At 40.4% G+C, this 17,822-nt stretch overlaps 1 protein-coding gene across 1 annotated transcript in view; it reads left to right on the forward strand.

Annotated features, from left to right (window-relative positions):
- LOC119725426 (angiopoietin-1 receptor-like) overlaps positions 1-17,822 on the forward strand; it is a 29,611-nt gene that overhangs the window by 4,761 nt on the left and 7,028 nt on the right. Inside the window, exons 2-10 of the mRNA XM_038196832.1 lie at positions 7,717-7,886; positions 8,118-8,237; positions 10,249-10,362; positions 10,857-10,970; positions 11,927-12,096; positions 15,160-15,379; positions 15,912-16,022; positions 17,066-17,226; positions 17,563-17,676. Coding sequence (XP_038052760.1) covers positions 7,717-7,886; positions 8,118-8,237; positions 10,249-10,362; positions 10,857-10,970; positions 11,927-12,096; positions 15,160-15,379; positions 15,912-16,022; positions 17,066-17,226; positions 17,563-17,676 — 1,294 coding nt within the window. The remainder of the gene's footprint in view (positions 1-7,716; positions 7,887-8,117; positions 8,238-10,248; positions 10,363-10,856; positions 10,971-11,926; positions 12,097-15,159; positions 15,380-15,911; positions 16,023-17,065; positions 17,227-17,562; positions 17,677-17,822) is intronic.

Here is a 17,822-nt window from a genome sequence, read left to right on the forward strand (position 1 = left end):
AGGCAGAACCCTGTGTAGGCCTACATGTAATACGGTTTGGTGCACTGACGCAACTCCATTTTGGATAGTTTGTGAACATATTTCCTGTTCACGTATCAATCCAGATGCTGAGGAGACTCTTTTTTTTCTTCCAAGTGGGCCTCAACGGATATCTGCAATTTGTTAGGAGCAATTAATACCTATACTGTAAAGAATGAATACCATTTTTTACTTGTGCTTACTTGTTCCATTCTGTGCATTGCAAGAAGCTCAAGGTAAGCTAAGGACACATTCAGTATACTAAATACTTAAAAACTAATTTCACATAAAAAAAAACAGTGCTGTTGCATGGATTGAACACCTGTAATAGGTCCACAGGTGTAAATCCTTTCAACCAGATACCAGTCAACCAGATACCAGAATTGTAAAATTCATACTACAGTGTTTGCAGCGTGTATGCAATTCAAAATGTTGAAATTTAAGACATTTATTACAACTTCTCGGGGTATGTTATAATTACACGATGCATGCTGTGATGAGGGGCAAAGTCGCATAAGCTATACATAAATGATATAGCAATAACTGACTCCTTGTTGTCAAAGACCGTTTGACGAATACCGCCATCTTTGTGATGACGTGGTAATCTTTGGGGGACCTTTCATTGAAAATACATCCCGCCATATTCAGGATACAAAAAGGCATGATATGGCTTGTCGGAAAGTAGGTGCTTTGTAGTTATCACACCTTGTGTATCAGAAGTCCATGTCGCAATAATGGTAATTGTGTCAGCGCAGACGGGATCGTCTCAAAATTCTGAACGTTCCTGTTCCGTATGGCACATTCCTTTTAGGAACACTGTGTATTCCCACCAAGACCGGAAATTCTCGAGAAAGCGTGCACGTGCATTTTAGACCAACGTTCCCACGCGGGATCACCTGGCGTTCCCGGGCTGTTCCTAGTTGGCTTGGCACAAATCATGTTTCCAATTAGATCAGATGATGTTACGCAGTCGAACGTTCCACGTTTTCCGACTTTTTTGAGACGTTCCCTTATTCCTGTGCTTGTACTGCTGGTTTCACTGGGTTATGGTACATGTACCTTCATGTATTTATTACTCCAGGCAGTTGTCTCACCAAGAATACATAATGACCTGAATTTGTGTAAACGGTTCTATGTGGCATACTCCCCAAAAGTAACAAGCACAGTTTGTTCATGTATAATTATTTACAAACGCACATGGGCAGAGCATGAATTACACATTGGCAAGTTCCATATGTTGTGGCAAAAAACGTCGCATTTGTTTGCTGTGGAACGCACTTTAGTAAGGGGCAAGGGAGCAAAGGCAAATAAATGTCCTTTCCACTGTGTTTGGGAGTGGGATTGGATTGGAGTTTGTTTTTTTATAGAAGTTGTAGTCGTCAAGTTGTCGAATTAGCCTCGTTTATATTTTGTCCATTACTACTACAGCCGAACCCTTATCAGCTTGCTTGATTGCAATGTCAGTTCTTTGACGGATGTCTCTGAGGGCCATGGGCCTCGCGTTCGTTATTGGGGAGGCTATCATAGGTATTACGGACAAGTTTACTAAAAATGTCTGTACTGATGCAGTCAATGGATGAATGCCTCAATGGCAGGGACCCTGTATTACGGCGTCTTCTTAATTCATTGATGGAGGCTTGTGTTTCCAGTGGTTTGGGGGATTGGGGGGGGGGGGTGGTGGAGTGTAGGGCAGCATGAGAAACCACGAGATGGAAGGGCTGTCTCATCCGGTGTCAGGGATGTGACAGAGATTTACCACTACGAGGTCCTGGGTGTTTTCCTGCTAGCTTGCCCATTTGTAACTTGTTAGTAGGCCTACATGTACGTTGCTTTTTAAACGGACCGGAAGATATTTTAAGGAGATTTTGACTATGATCAGTATTCTATTTTTTTATTCAAATGCATCAAACGCATATAATTATGTTTCTCCATTCCAACAGGCTTCACGGGGACCAAATGTCAAAACACAATAATAATTGTAAATTTCTGTGATGTAGCTTCAAAAGGAAAGTATTTCTTTTACTAATCAATTGTAGATCCATGCCAACCATCACCATGTCAGAATGGGGGAACTTGTTTCCAAAGCAGCACATTAGGCGGGTTCTTCTGTACGTGTTCAACAGGCTTCACAGGAACTCAATGTCAAAACACATCAGGTAAATGACCTCTTTTTAAACATTGTTTGTGTTTCTGTACAATAAGAAAAATAATCACTTTTTTTTTTTACAAACGGAAGAGTTTTTTCTTTGCTATTTTTGATGAATGCAGTAATTTTTTTATTTTTTTTTATTTTTCCACTTGACATTGTGTTGTCCTGGTAATCGGTAAATGGATATCCCTGTATGTCACAATTTGGGAACTTGTTTCCAAGGCAGCACATCAGACCAGAACAGAAGTGTGTGTGCTTCAAGTTTCACAGGGACTGAATGACACAATGACCAATTTCTCTAACTTATAACTGTTGAACAACATCGTGTTCAAATTTTAGCAATCCGATAAATCATTAATTTAGAAATTAAAAAAAATAGCTTAAACTATGACTTTTCAAATGAACCTGATTTTGCATTCATCAAAAATTTGCTTATTTACTAAAAAGAAAAGTGTGGGAGGGGTGATATGATCGCCCAACCCCATCCCCTTCCGATTCCTTCCCCAGTATTTAACCCTGAGAGTAAGGCTGGTGTGGACTTTGTACAGGAACAATTAATAAACGGTTCCATATGGCATACTCCCCAAACGTACAAGCGCAGTTTGCTCATGTATAATTATTTACAAACGCACATGGGCACAGCATGAATTACTCATTGGCAAGATCCATTTGTTGTGGCAAAACTCGTCGCATTTGTTTGCAAATAAATGTCCTTTCCACTGTGTTTGGGAGTGGGATTGGATTGGAGGTGTTTTTTTTATTTATAGAAGTTGTAGTCGTCAAGTTGTCGAATCAGCCTCGTTTATATACCAGGTTTTGTCCAATACTACTACAGCCGAACCCTTATCAGCTTGCTTGATTGCAATGTCAGTTCTTTGACGGATGTCTCTGAGGGCCAGGGTCTCGCGTTCGTTATTGGGGAGGCTTTCATAGGTATTACTGAAAAGTTTACTAAAAATGTCTGTACTGAATGCAGTCAATGGATGAATGCCTCAATGGCAGGGACCCTGTATTACGGCGTCTTCTTAATTCATTGATGGAGGCTTGTGTTTCCAGTGGTTTAGGGGAAGGGGGGGGGAGTGTAGGGCAGAATGAGAAACCACGAGATGGAAGGGCTGTCTCATTCGGTGTCAGGGATGTGACAGAGATTGACCACTACGGGGTCCTGGGTGTTTTCCTTCTGGCTTGCCCATTTGTAACTTGTTAGTAGGCCTACATGTACGTTGCTTTTTAAACGGACCGGAAGATATTGTAAGGAGATTTTGACTATGATCAGTATTCTATTTTTTTATTCAAATGCATCAAACGTATATGTTTGTCCATTCCAACAAGCGTCACGGGGACCAAATGTCAAAACACAATAATAATTGTAAATTACTGTGATGTAGCTTCAATAGGAAAGTATTTTATTTACTTATCAATCGTAGATTCATGCCAACCATCACCATGTCAGAATGGGGGAACTTGTTTCCCAGGCAGCACAGGCGGGTTCTTCTGTGTGTGTCCAACAGGCTTCACAGGAACTCAATGTCAAAACATAACTGGTAATTAACCTCTTTTAAAAAATTGTTTGTGTTTCTGTAGAATAAGAAAAATAATAACTTTTTTTTTGCAAAGGGAAGAGTTTTTTCTTTGCTATTTTTTTTTATGAATGCAGTAGTTTTTTTAGTATTTTTTTTTTAATTTTTCCACTTGACATTGTGCTGTCCTGGTAATCGGTAAGTGGATATCCCTGTATGTCACAATTTGTGAACTTGTTTCCCAGGCCGCACACCAGACCAGTACAGAAGTGTTTCTGCTTCAGGTTTCACATGGAGTGAATGACAAAATGACCAACTTCCCTAACTTATAACACAATAATAATTGTAAATTACTGTGATGTAGCTTCAAAAGGAAAGTAATTTTTCTACCAATCATTTGTAGATTCATGCCAACCATCACCATGTCAGAATGGGGGAACTTGTTTCACAGGCAGCATGTCAGGAGCGTCCTTATGTATGTGTTTAACAGGCTTCACAGGAGCTGAATGTCAAAGCATGACTGGTAAATAACCTCTTTTTAAAAATTGTTTGTGTTTATGTAGAATAAGAAAAATAACAATTTTTTTGGGCAAAAGGAAGAGTTTTTTCTTTGCTATTTTTTTTATGAATGCACTAGTTTTTTAGTATTTTTTTTTTATTTTCCCACTTGACATTGTGCTGTCCTGGTAATCGGTAAATGGATATTCCTGTATGTCACAATTTTGGAACTTGTTTCCAAGGCCGCACATCAGACAAGAACAGAAGTGTGTGTGCTCCAGGTTTCACATTGAGTGAATGACAAAATCATGACCAACTTCTTTAACTTATGAACAACTATCTGTAACTGTTGAACAACATCATGTTCATACTTTGCAATCCGATAGATTATTAATTTAGAAATAAAAATAACATAGCTTAAACTATAACTTTTCAAATGAATTTTTTGTACTCAGGTAGATATTGCCACAGACAATATTTTGGATTCCCTGGCACAAAAAGGCCGTGTTACATTCACTTCCGGTGTTACCGGAAATGCTATGGTAATTTAATTGTCTCCTGTGCAGTCATGCATAAAAACTAATCCAGTGAAAATGTCACCGAAAGAAGCAATAAGACTTACCCTAAAAGTACATATGAAAATATCTTATCTATATTACTGCAGAAATTAAAATATGGCCAATCTTAAAAGTGTATAGTTTTTTATACTCACACTGTATATTTGGGTTGCTGGGAAGTTAGAAAAAACCTCAAGTTTTGCGTTTTTTGCTTATTAAAAAAAAGGGGTGGGAGGGGTGAACTGATTGCCCAACCCGATTCCCTTCCGATCCTCCCCCAGTATTTAACCCTGAGAGTAAGGCTGGTGTTGACTTTGTACAGAAACAACTAATAAACGGTTCTATGTGGCATACTCCCCAAAAGTAACAAGCGCAGTTTGTTCATGTATAATTATTTACAAACGCACATGGGCAGAGCATGAATTACTCATTGGCAAGTTCCATTTGTTGTTGCAAAACTCGTCGCATTTGTTTGCTGTGGAACGCACTTTAGTAAGGAGGCGAGGGTGCAAAGGCAAATAAATGTCCTTTCCACTGTGTTTAGGAGTGGGATTGGATTGGAGGTTTTTTTATATAAAAGTTGTAGCCGTCAAGTTGTCGAATTAGCCTCATTTATATACCAGGTTTTGTCCATTACTACTACAGCCGAACCCTTATCAGCTTGCTTGATTGCAATGTCAGTTCTTTGACGGATGTCTCTGAGGGCCATGGGCCTCGCCTTCGTTATTGGGGAGGCTATCATAGGTACTACGGACAAGTTGACTAAAAATGTCTATACTGATGCAGCCAATGGATGAATGTCTCAATAGTGTTCATTCGTTTTGAACGTACGCAGGACGGGCATTTACGTCTCAGCCAATGAAAAGCTTTGCTTGCCACGCTCCACCCACAGTTACCGCCCACCGTGACCGTCCACTGCCTTACTTTTATTATTCAAATTGTTCGCTGCTTCTTTTAATCACGATAACAATGCAAGAGGATTCCAAGTCGTTGAGCGGTACAAATTTCAACATAACAAAAGAACATTCTAAGTGGCAGGATCGGGAACCATAAAGTGGAGTTGTATAGTGCTGTACCTATAGGCGACATATGACGTGATGAAGAAAAGCACTGGAAATGTTGTACATGTACGCGTATACGTGTATAGGATACTATAGTGCACGTACAACTCAAACTCATGTTGAAATCTTTCGACAAAGTTTGTCAACCCTTTTTCCTGTCAATAAAAGTAAACACAAACAAATCTCTGTTTCTTTGAAAATCTATCGTATAATCTCCGATAAATAAAAACTGAAATTAACAAAATAAAAGACTTGTTATCGATTATATCACATGTATTATAAATAAATAATTATAAATAAAAATTTGAAGGACTTGCCGAAACATGGGTCAGCTTAGTTTGTTGATTGTAGTTTCAGGTCAATGTACTCTTTAAACAGTTTGAAGCAGTTTTATTCGTTTTTAGTTATGAAAAGAATATGATAAAAATACGGTACATACAAATATTTCTTTTTATTGGAGATTCAGTTAAGGTTAATTTTAAACGTAATGAGCCAAACTTTTTTTTCAGCGTCGTTAAACATTTGTGACTCTATAAACTAATGATTTACTCCATAAACCTCTTCTTTGTTAATAAAACTTATGGCGATATGCATTTAAAACAGGTGCCCTCTCCTCATCATTGATATTCACACGGGCACATTTGTCGAACGTCCCCCATTTCGTGCCTCACTTTCGTCTTGCTTTCAGAGTGACAGTACCCGAAGGTACGTGGCCTTTAGCTTTAACAGGCATACAAATGTATATGTCTTGTTAATCTGAATACTAACTGTACCCTGCGTAACATTTATAATCCTATGTACCTTTTTTATTGTTTTTCTAAGTAGCGCTCGTACCCTGCCTTAGCCTTATTATTTCCTTGCGTTCCGAGTGTATTATTAATCTGAATACTGACTGTTCCCTACGTAAGCCTTTTTAATCCTACATAGTTTCTATTGTAGCGCTCGTACCCTGCCTTAGCCTTATTCTTTCCTTACGTTCCAAGTGTATTGTTAATCTGAATACTGACTGTACCCTACGTAAGCCCTTATAATAGTGTCTATTGTAGCGCCCGTACCCTGCCTTAGCCTTATTCTTTCCTTGCGTTTCAAGTGTATTGTTAATCTGAATACTGACTGTACCCTACGTAAGCCTTTATAATGGTGTCTATAGCACTCGTACTCTGCCTTAGCCCTTTTCTTTCCTTACATTCCAAGTGTATTGTTAATCTGAATACTGACTGTATGCTGTACCCTACGTAAGCCTTCAGAATAGTTTCTATTGTAGCGCAATCTTGGTAAAGGTGCAGGCAAACAAAATATGCCCGTGCAGAGAAAACCCATAAACAGAGTGTTGAAATAATTCCAAAGAAAAGCCAGCTCTTCGTCGAGAAAAAACTCAACAGGGGGTACACTTATCAATAACAGAAAGTAATAACATAGAAAGGAACATGATTGTGGCCACGGGATCCATGACTAAAGGCAGTATGTACAGTAGGCTTAAATGCTGAGAGGACTCCTTGCAGTTTGAATTCATATACCTGCACTAAACTAATTACGTGCGTAATCTGTTTGCTTTACCGACTAGATTTTGTTCAAAACACATCATGTACAATGTACATGTACTTGCAAAATTGCTTCGATAGAGAGATTCAGCAGGTATTGTGTCAGACAGCTTTCTTTGTAAGAGATCCTCGTTTGTTATTTAGATTTTTGTACAGCTCAACGAGTTGGAATCCTCTTTCGTGCAGCAAACAATTTGAATAATAAAAGTAAGGCTGTGGACGGTCACGGTGGGCGGTAATTGTGGGTGGAGCGTGGCAAGCAAAGCTCTCCATTGGCTGAAACGTAAATGCCCGTCTTGCGTACGTTCAAAACGAATGAACACTAATGGCAGGGACCTTGTATTACGGCGTCTTCTTAATTCATTGATGGAGGCTTGTGTTTCCAGTGGTTTGGTGGAATGGGGAGGGGGGGGGGTGGAGTGTAGGGCAGAATGAGAAACAACGAGGTGGAAGGGCTGTCTCATCCAGTGTCAGGGATGTGACAGAGATTGACCACTACGGGGTCCTGGGTGTTTTCCTGCTGGCTTGCCCATTTGTAACTTGTGAGTAGGCCTACATGTACGTTGCTTTTTAAACGGACCGGAAGATATTGTAAGGAGATTTTGACTATGATCGGTATTCTATTTTTTTATTCAAATGCATCAAACGCATATAATTATGTTTGTCCATTCCAACAGGCTTCACGGGGACCAAATGTCAAAACACAATAATAATTGTAAATTACTGTGATGTAGCTTCAAAAGGAAAGTATTTTATTTACTTATCAATTGTAGATCCATGCCAACCATCACCATGTCAGAATGGGGGAACTTGTTTCCAAGGCAGCACATCAGGCGGGTTCTTCTGTATGTGTTCAACAGGCTTCACAGGAACTCAATGTCAAAACACATCAGGTAAATGACCTCTTTTTAAACATTGTTTGTGTTTCTGTACAATAAGAAAAATAATCACTTTTTTTTTTTACAAACGGAAGAGTTTTGTCTTTGCTATTTTTGATGAATGCAGTAATTTTTTTATTTTTTTTTTATTTTTCCACTTGACATTGTGTTGTCCTGGTAATCGGTAAATGGATATCTCTGTATGTCACAATTTGGGAACTTGTTTCCAAGGCAGCACATCAGACCAGTACAGAAGTGTGTGTTCTTCAAGTTTCTCAGGGACTGAATGACACAAACAAACCTTTTTAACCCTCCGAGCAGCGAAGTGGTGATTTAATTCTCCACATTTTCCCAAAATGGGCATAACTTTTTTTCAATGGGCCAAGCTTTCATGTAATCCTCACCCCTACTATACACCACAAGCCTGTAGACTCCCATTGGCCAGACCCTGCCCACTCCGGAGAAAGGAGTGTCGAAAGACAGAAGCAAAGACAGGGCCCAATGTCTTTGTGCAGTAATGGGAGATCTTAGTGGCGCCGACCCCTTTGTGTCAACCCCTCGTGCCGCCAGGAGCTCAGACAGGTTGTAAACAATTCATGGCCATGTGAATGACCTATATCTTGTGCATGTACAGGCATGCCAGGGTTATTGACCTATAAACACATGTGGTGATAAAATTCTCCACGTGGTTCCACGGTGTGATTTTTTTTTGATAAGCTGCTCGGAGGGGTTTAAAGAGAAACAAAAGAAGGAAAGAAGAAGAAATTAAAAAAAAGCATTACTGGGAATCGAACTCACACCATCGGATTTGTATTCCCATGCAGTATCCATGACACTAAGCAGTGACTCGATCTATGTGGTAGTTTTAAACATTATACTAGTGCATATATGGAGCCCTCCACTGCACAACCCGATCACCGTTTTAAAATCATGGAAGAAATCTTCTTTCTGTCTTTCTTATTGTAATGTATGTAGACTGCAGTGATCTATTTATAGCACAAACAGTGTGTGACGTCATTCGTTGATCGCTTATGCATTCTATTACGTGTGCACTCTAGTGCGAATGGACGTGAGTACAATACGATGCAACAAGACTAATCTCTGTCTCCCCTCAATCGGGTATTATTGACGCACGAACACAACACTTCTTTTTCTGTTTTTCAAACAGTACTTCTCCTCGATTTTTTTCTAAAAAGTTTATGGCATAAACTTGTAACTTTGCCACAACGTTTACACTGAACCAGGGGTGTCCACATGGCTCTGACGTCATGAGGACGTCATCAGGTATCAAATTACAGGTGATTTTGCTTGGAAAAATGACCAACTTAACTTCTAACTCTTGAACAACGTCATCAGGTATCAAATGCGTCAATTAATTAAACTTGGGATTATGTGTTTACTATAGTTTATGGGAATGTCCTCCCTACGACACCATATCACAGTTTTTATTATATTTTTTTTCTGGGATTGAAACCATAATTCCTCTGGACACCAGGATGCCCAGGGCACTGAAACTCGCAACACAAAAAAAAAACTTTGTGGGAGAAAACCCCAGACGAATTCGTTGGGAAAACGCCTGGAGCACTCACACCGCTCTACTTTTTGGTGAACTAATTACTGGGGGTGGGTGATAATTACTGGGGGTGGGGATTCTGTCTGGTATTGCAAACAACAATTCATAATAATTGCCCTCGGCACTAAACCTCACAAGCCTGAAGAAACAATTTTGTTTCTATTTTGTATTGAAACCAAAATTCCTCTGGACACCAGATTGCCCAGGCACTGAAACTCGCAACACAAAAAACAAAACTTTACTGTTTGTTTGTGGGAGAAAACCCCAGACATAATATTTGGGAAAGCGCCTGGAGCACTCACACCGCTCTACTTTTTACCCCATAGGTGACCTCTCGTAAGAAACAAAATAAAAATTAATAACCTTTCTTTAATTCCCTGTCGATTGAAACGTCACCGTCGGTTTATTTCGTCAATTCTAATTTAAGAAAAACATGTTCTGTTTGCTTTGTAGACATTGATGACTGCATACTCAATCCTTGTTTGAATGGAGGAACTTGTAAGGATGGTCTTGATAGATTCACTTGTACATGTGCTACTGGATATACTGGAGGTGACTGTGACACAAGTAAGTCCAAAATAGAAGAGACACAGTCGACATTGTGGGCATTGTCATGTTTTGGGTTGTTGTATTCTTTACCTATTATCAACACTATCTGCTTGGAACCATGTCAATCTCAATAGTGATTATTACTGGGGGTTGGGGTTCTGTCTGGTATTGAAAACAACAATTCATAATAATTGCCCTGGGCACTAAAGCTCACAATCCTGAAGAAACTATTTTGTTTTGAAGGAGCGAGAAACCCCATACAAGTATGCTGGAGAAGACCCACAGGGTACTCAATGTGTTCTCCATTCATCCATCAATTTTAGAATTTCCCTTGTTGGGAAGCGCCATCCAAAGACCGACTTTCGGGGCACCATTGTACCTTTTTTACAAGCACCACACTGATCCCCGGTCGTTAAAAAAATCCATTCATTACCAAGTCCAAGTTGATTCAAATTTCAGAGTAAGTTAACTTCGTTAATGCTTATCATTGTAAAAACATGTTTGCTTGTTAGATATTGCTGACTGCATACCCAACGCTTGTTTGAATGGAGGAACTTGTGTGGATGGTCTTGATAGCTTCGCATGTACATGTGCTGCTGGATATACCGGAGACGACTGTGGCACAAGTAAGTCCAACAATTTATTTGCATGGAAAGATCACAAGTGTAGTACACATTGTCCTGTTTTGTGTTGTTGGACTCCTAATCTATGAGGCACTATCAAGTTTGCTTGAGTTGACTGTCAATCACAATGGGAATTATTAATATTTATGTTTGGTATAGAAATCAAGTTCCTATGGTTGGTCTTGATACCTTAACGTGTACATGTGCTGCTGGATAAACTGGAGACGACTGTGACACAAACAAAACCCAGACGAATACATTGGGGCAACGGAATCAGGTTTTGACAGATAATCCAATCCAGATGTGGACTAGGGGCAGGAATCAAACCCCGGGCTTCTTACACGTCCCTAGTCAAAGGGACCTAGAATCCGCGTCGTATTTGGACTGACACTTTCAATGTCTAAATGACGCTGTCAAAAGTGTCATTTTGAATCGGTTAGTGTCCATTTTGACCCTGAAAAATGTCAGGAAGACCAGAGCCCTGATTATCTGATCAGGGACGTTAAAAGTGGAGGTGATAAACGAGAAAAGAACCTCAGCTCCGACCTTATCCCAACAGTTTGGTGCTCAAGTATCATGTCGCCGGCTATCGGCATGTAGGTCCTTGTGAGGTATACTCATGCCTCCAACACCTGGGTAGGTGTATCTCTCTATAAACAAATGTGTGGAAGAGAAAACAGTTCATGTAAACTTTAGCATGCATGCTTGGCAATTGCAGGTGAACTCAAATAATGGAAGCAAAGAAACCCAAAGAATTTAACCATAGTACTGCACTTGTGCTCTTCTACATAATCGGTCAGATTGTTGTGGCAGTCTCCATGTTTTGTTAATATAGGAAATGAAAGGCTACGAATCTCATACAGTACACACTGCCTTAATCTACGTTAAGTGCTACCATTAAGGACAGAGTGAATTATCATCTCATTCGAACAGGAAATCAATCTTTCATGTTTCCACAGCTGCTTCGGTAAATGGAGATGCCAACACCATTCTGGTAGTTGTTATAGGCGTGTTAAGTACACTACTGGTTGTTATTGTTGCTTCAGTCATTGTTTATGCGGTGTGGAGAAGAGTCAAACGAAGAAGACGCAATATGGATGAGGCTGTTCAACCTCCTGCTGATGTAATGGTGAGTTTTCCGTCTGTGGACAACTTACCCAAATGTCTGGATTTTCAAAATTGAATGCCAAATTACTGAAACTGTTTACAACAAGCACATGGGTCATTCTTTAAAATCTAGTGTATATGAGGTAATGTCCATCCAACGCAGTGTACATGAAGAAAACATGTTTATAGACTAGACACGTGGATGTTCTAGATCAATGAAATCACTCTACCCAAAACAAGACATAACTTTAAAGTTTAGGCATTAAAGGGACAGTCTATAGAAACTTGAATTGTTTGACTAAATTAACCATCGCAATGGTAAGGCTAGTATTGACCTATCGCCATTTGCGAGTTATTCACGCACCTTAGACAACCCTATTTAGTTATTGTACACTAAGTTTTGTTTGTCTCAGATTTTGCGCGTTCCGCGTCCACTTGTAAATCTTGTAATTAGACCATTATCACAAGCTGCGTTGACGCGATTCCAACGAGATTCTACCGCGATAGGTAAATTGCTGGAAAGATCCTTTTCTTATAGTGCCGGGACAAGGGAATATATTTCTGTTGTTTGTGTAATTGTCTTGGTTGGGCATGTTATCGACTTCGTGCGCAAGTAAGTAGGCCTACCCACTTAGGTAGTTCCTAACACAGCCTTTTAAACCCATAGACCGCCAGTCGTGCGCGTATAACTGTGATTTTGAAAAAAAAAAGTATGTACAAACCGTTTGATGACGGCGCGCGTAACCACGCAACGCGCGTTTAATGCGGCTATATATACGCGCTCAGCACATTTACATAGATTTACATACAGTAAATGAATTTTGGGGTTAAAAAAGGCTGTACTACTCCGAATCTGGTGAAGGCATGGGGCAGCAGCCGTGATAATGCTGATGAAGCGGATGAGGGGCAGCAGCCGTGATAATGCTGATGAAGCGGATGAGGTCCTTATCATAGCCCAACGGTCCATCAGACACAACGTGCGAGGCACTCAGATCATCCAGAATTGGTCCCCCACCACTGCTCCACGTCTCCCCAGTCCCACGGAGGTGGAGTATGAAGGGGCACCACCCATACCAAACGATAAAAGTACACCAAAGTTACACCAGGGTTAAAGTCCCTGCTTACCCTGGCCCCGCACAAGGAACCACATCACAACGCACTCCACCTCGTCGTGATTCAATGACGTCTGACACCTCAAGCTCCGTAGGGGACGGAGCCAGACTGACTGCAGGTTCCCAAACGGGACCCAAACTGGACCTAATATCCTGCCCCTTTGTCACTACCTGGAATACCGGATAAGTATAGCTGGCCTCACCGAAGCTCGCATCCCAGGAAGCGGTGAACGTCGTGTCGACCAGTATACGATGTATCATTCAGGTAGTGCAGGCCGCACGAAGGGAGTTGCCTTGCTCCTTAACAATAAGGTTAGCCAATCCCTTGTTCAATAGACTCCAGTCTCAAAACGGATCTTCCACACACGGCTCCGCCAAAGACATATGGTCACATTACCATCATCGTGGTCTATGCACCGACTGAGTTAGCCTCTGTTGCCGACAAGATGATTTTTATAACCAACTGGAACCACTCATCCACTCTACTCCTTCCCAAGACCAACTTCTAGTCATTAGAGACCTGAATGTTGTCAGCGAGAAAGAGCGTACAGGCTACGAGAGTGTTGTATCTTGGCTGCGACATCAGCTGCTAGGGCTACTCATCGACATCCTCCTACAAATCGTCACCGTTTTCACGAAGAGCCACATATGTCAAAAATTACAATTTTTTCGATTTTGATTTTTTTCATTATTTGGCATTGAAACAATGTACTTAACCATTTTGACGTGTTTCTGAAAGCAAAACATCATTAATTTCTAAGTTACATTAATGTTGCAAGGGAAAAAAATCTCGATAAATGCATTTTGCGTTTTCACGAAGAGCCACATACATTTTGGCCCTTTGAACGCGTACAAAACCCATTGCACGGAAATACGTAAAAGTAGAGAAAATGAGATTTGCGTTTTCACGAAGAGCCTCATATCTTTGTTACATTTCAGCTGCGCGCGCGCGTGAGCGCGCGCGCCTATGGAAATACACGTTGAACAGAAAGGGCCAATATCTCGGAAACCTGAATTTGCGTTTTCACGAAGAGCCACATATCTTTATTAATTAATTTTCACTAATTAACTGCTGTATTAAGTCTTATTACCGGGTTCATGTACAACTTCAGCTCTCGTAGAATCGTGTGATGGTTTTCTTGCTGCACAAAGTTGTTGCAAAGTGTTATTTTTTGCAGTTTAAAAATATGAGAAACTTCTTTTGCGATTATCTCGAAAACGCCTTTTCTTCAAAATCCACATATGTGGCTCTTCGTGAAAACGGTGACGAAATATGCCTCGCTTCGTCAACCTTTGGCTAACTGGATCGGGTGTGGCAGAACAAACGCTTTAACATTTCAACCAAGCTGAGGATATACACGACTTGTGTCCTCCCCGTACTACTATATGGATCGGAGACGTGGACGTTCCTCACTGAGGATGGGCGAAGGCTTCAAGCCTTCAATATGAGGTGCCAACGGCGCATCCTTAGTGTCCGGTGGTCCGACTTTGTCACCAACACCACTATCATGGGGACCACCGGTCTCGAGGATACCCGTGCTACCATCTAATACGGAGGCGTCATTCCATGCCGCTCTAAAGCTGAGTGTCGACGCACTAGGGGGAATCCAGCCTGACACTGCCTGGAAGAGACCCAGTGGCCGACGTCGCAACACCTGTGTGCGCCAGCTAGAAGTTGACCACAAGACACGTGCACATCAGCTGTGGCAGTCTGCATCTGATCGCCTGGTCTGGGCGGCTCAACGTCCCCCATGCATGATGGATATGGAGAATGATGATGATGATGATGATGATGGGGATGATGATGATGGGTAGCGCCCTATATTGTTTGCGCGTAGAGCACATGAAGCCAATTTGCGCAGTAGTGAAAGTTGGACAGGAAAGTTTGCATTGCAGTTGTTGCTACTCAGCCATCTATTGAGTCTAGTGAAAACCGTTTTGTCTGCATTGAATCATATGGTTTTTTTTAACAGGAACTCGCAGGTGTTGATGTCTGGATGCGACCAGTGGGTGTTGATTCCCCGGTATATGAAGTTATGGGCCACCCCAATTGGGCTGCCAAGTGGGAGATACTGTGGAGCAATCTCGTTGTTGGGGAACAGGTACTCGGCAGAGGCAACTTTGGAGAAGTCAAGAAAGGAACTTTGAAAATAGGTGGGAAGAAAACCCCATCTGCAATCAAGATGCTCAAAGGTAAGACAACCAATTCAATCATATAAAACCAAAAACATTCGAATTCAGATGCCTGCACAGTGTACTGAGTGATATGTTTTGTAAACGATAAAGGTGGCGCAGTATGTAACACTCAATTAAATATCATACCCATGTGCAAATTATAATGTGAACTAGTGCTGCTTTGGGGCATTTGGTTTTTTTATCTTGAGTTATTAAAATCACTGGCTCCTGCAACTTGGCATCATCTAGTCTTGCCGAGCACCAAGTGCCTTTTTTATAAAAATGCATTAGGTTATTTGAATGTGGTTCTCTTATTGAAGTTGTGTACATATGTTTTAATAATAAACTCGTAACAAGGTTCACACACATGTAATCACAAAGTCTACTCATCATTTCAACTAACTCAAGTTATCAAGAGACTTACTTTATATAAGGGAGAAACTGCACAAGTGATGCCAGCTACGATCCAGTAGCTGAAACGTTTCAAAGAACTTTAATGTTGGAACGGCTATGATTCCTTTATCATTCAAGCTATCTCCTTTTACTACAGGCCAGGCATCAGACAGGGACCAGAAGGACTTTATGGATGAATTGCGCACCATGTCAATCATTGGCTACCACCAGAATGTTGTGTCATTGCTAGGTGCTTGCCAGCATCAGGGTATGTAAACTGTGCATCAACACCACATCCCAATAACCTTTTTTACATTGGGCGAGGCAACAAGTTGATATTTTTGCTAGAACGTCTTTGCCTTTTGTTCCTTGAAGTTAAATTGTGTTATAATTCAAGTCATTTGACTCGATATATTAACTCTCCGGGTATGGAAATGACAAATAATTATTTTCAAGTCTCAAATTCTGAACAAATGCAATAGGCCTTGACCATACCGGCCGGAGTCGCAATTTGAAAAGGAAAAGCAAAATGACTTGACAAGTAATGAAAGAACTAGCAGTTTTATTTTTGAACATGCCAGATACTAATGTTTGGGCAAACGGGTCACATAGCCAACAACAACTTCTTGCACCACAAAGTGCAGGTACATTAAATCAATTGGTAAAGCCTATACTAAGGCCGAATTCATTGCACACATAATCAATGTCCAACTTAAAGAAGTCACATTCTGTCGAAAACATAGCCCCATGAAACTTTCAGTCAACACTGGCCTTTTCATAGATTCTTAAATAGGCTCGACAAATGAAATCAAGTTCAAAGGGAAACAAGTGAATGGTGAAGCGTAAAATTAAACTGTTGCTACATGTAGTGAATCTAAAAGAGTCCATGAAGTAAATCCTGTTCATTTCCTCCAGTTTCCTTCATTTTTCAATTAGTTCATATTCGTGCCAAGTTCTAATTCTCACACTTTGTACTAGTTGAAACATAAATTTGTGTACGTCTATGCCAGTGCCACCTTCATACACAAACAACATCTTACGTGTCGTGATGACATCGAAAGCTACGTCGCTGCAATATTTTTGATTCCAAAAAGGTGTCTAAATATGTCTTTAACATCGTTCGTGTTTCAAAAGGTTTAAAACAGAAACCATTTCGTTAAATTGTCCACCATTCTCCTGGTGGCTAATACTTAAACTCTATGGATACCAAAATCATGAGTTCTAAATTCATTCCCATATTTTGTTCAAAATCCCAAACCTGTACTGTGGATTAGTTTTGAAACAAGACATGTTTTCCCCTTTATCTATAAGATGTTCTGTATGTTGCTTTGGAGTTTCTACCCAATGGTGACCTTCATAGCTACCTCACGAGATTTGTATACTCCAACACAGCGGACATTTTGACTTCAAAACAACTTTTGAAGTTTGCTCTTGACGTTGCCAGGGGAATGAAGCATCTTTCCAATTTAGGGGTATGTGTATCCCCAGTGATCAGTTAAGGAATAGGTGGATCACTGGAAAACCAGGGTATAATGAACTTGGCTGTTCGTGGAAATTTCTTTTGTATTGTTAAAGTATTTCAGTCGAAAAGAGGATGGGGTGGTACTTTTGCATTTCCTTGTTATCCAAATAGCGACGATGTCTCCCTCTAAGATTTAACATGAATAAAAACAAATTGTGTCCTCCTCCTTTTAAAAGTGATTTTTTTTTTCGCGTTGTTTTAACAAGGCTTTTTTTTTACAAAAGTGCTGTAACTTGTATTTAATGTTACGAACTCGTGAACCTATGATCTATTTCCTTTTTAATAGGTGGTACACAGAGATCTAGCTGCCAGAAATATCCACCTTGGAGAGGATTTAATTGCCAAAGTGTCTGGCTTTGGACTCTCCAGAGGAGAGGATATCTATGTGCAAACATCCACAGTAAGTTTGAAGTACATGGATTGTTCTAACGCCATACTTTCGACTTATATCTAAAACACGATTGCATGATGTGAATAGCAAGAATGTGGAACTTGGTGATGGAGCCACCGGGGAATAAAGGCAACCAACATTTCTATGTTTTATAT

The sequence above is a fragment of the Patiria miniata genome, unplaced genomic scaffold (genome assembly GCF_015706575.1).
Source record: "Patiria miniata isolate m_02_andy unplaced genomic scaffold, ASM1570657v1 HiC_scaffold_19, whole genome shotgun sequence".
NCBI lineage: Eukaryota > Metazoa > Echinodermata > Asteroidea > Valvatida > Asterinidae > Patiria > Patiria miniata.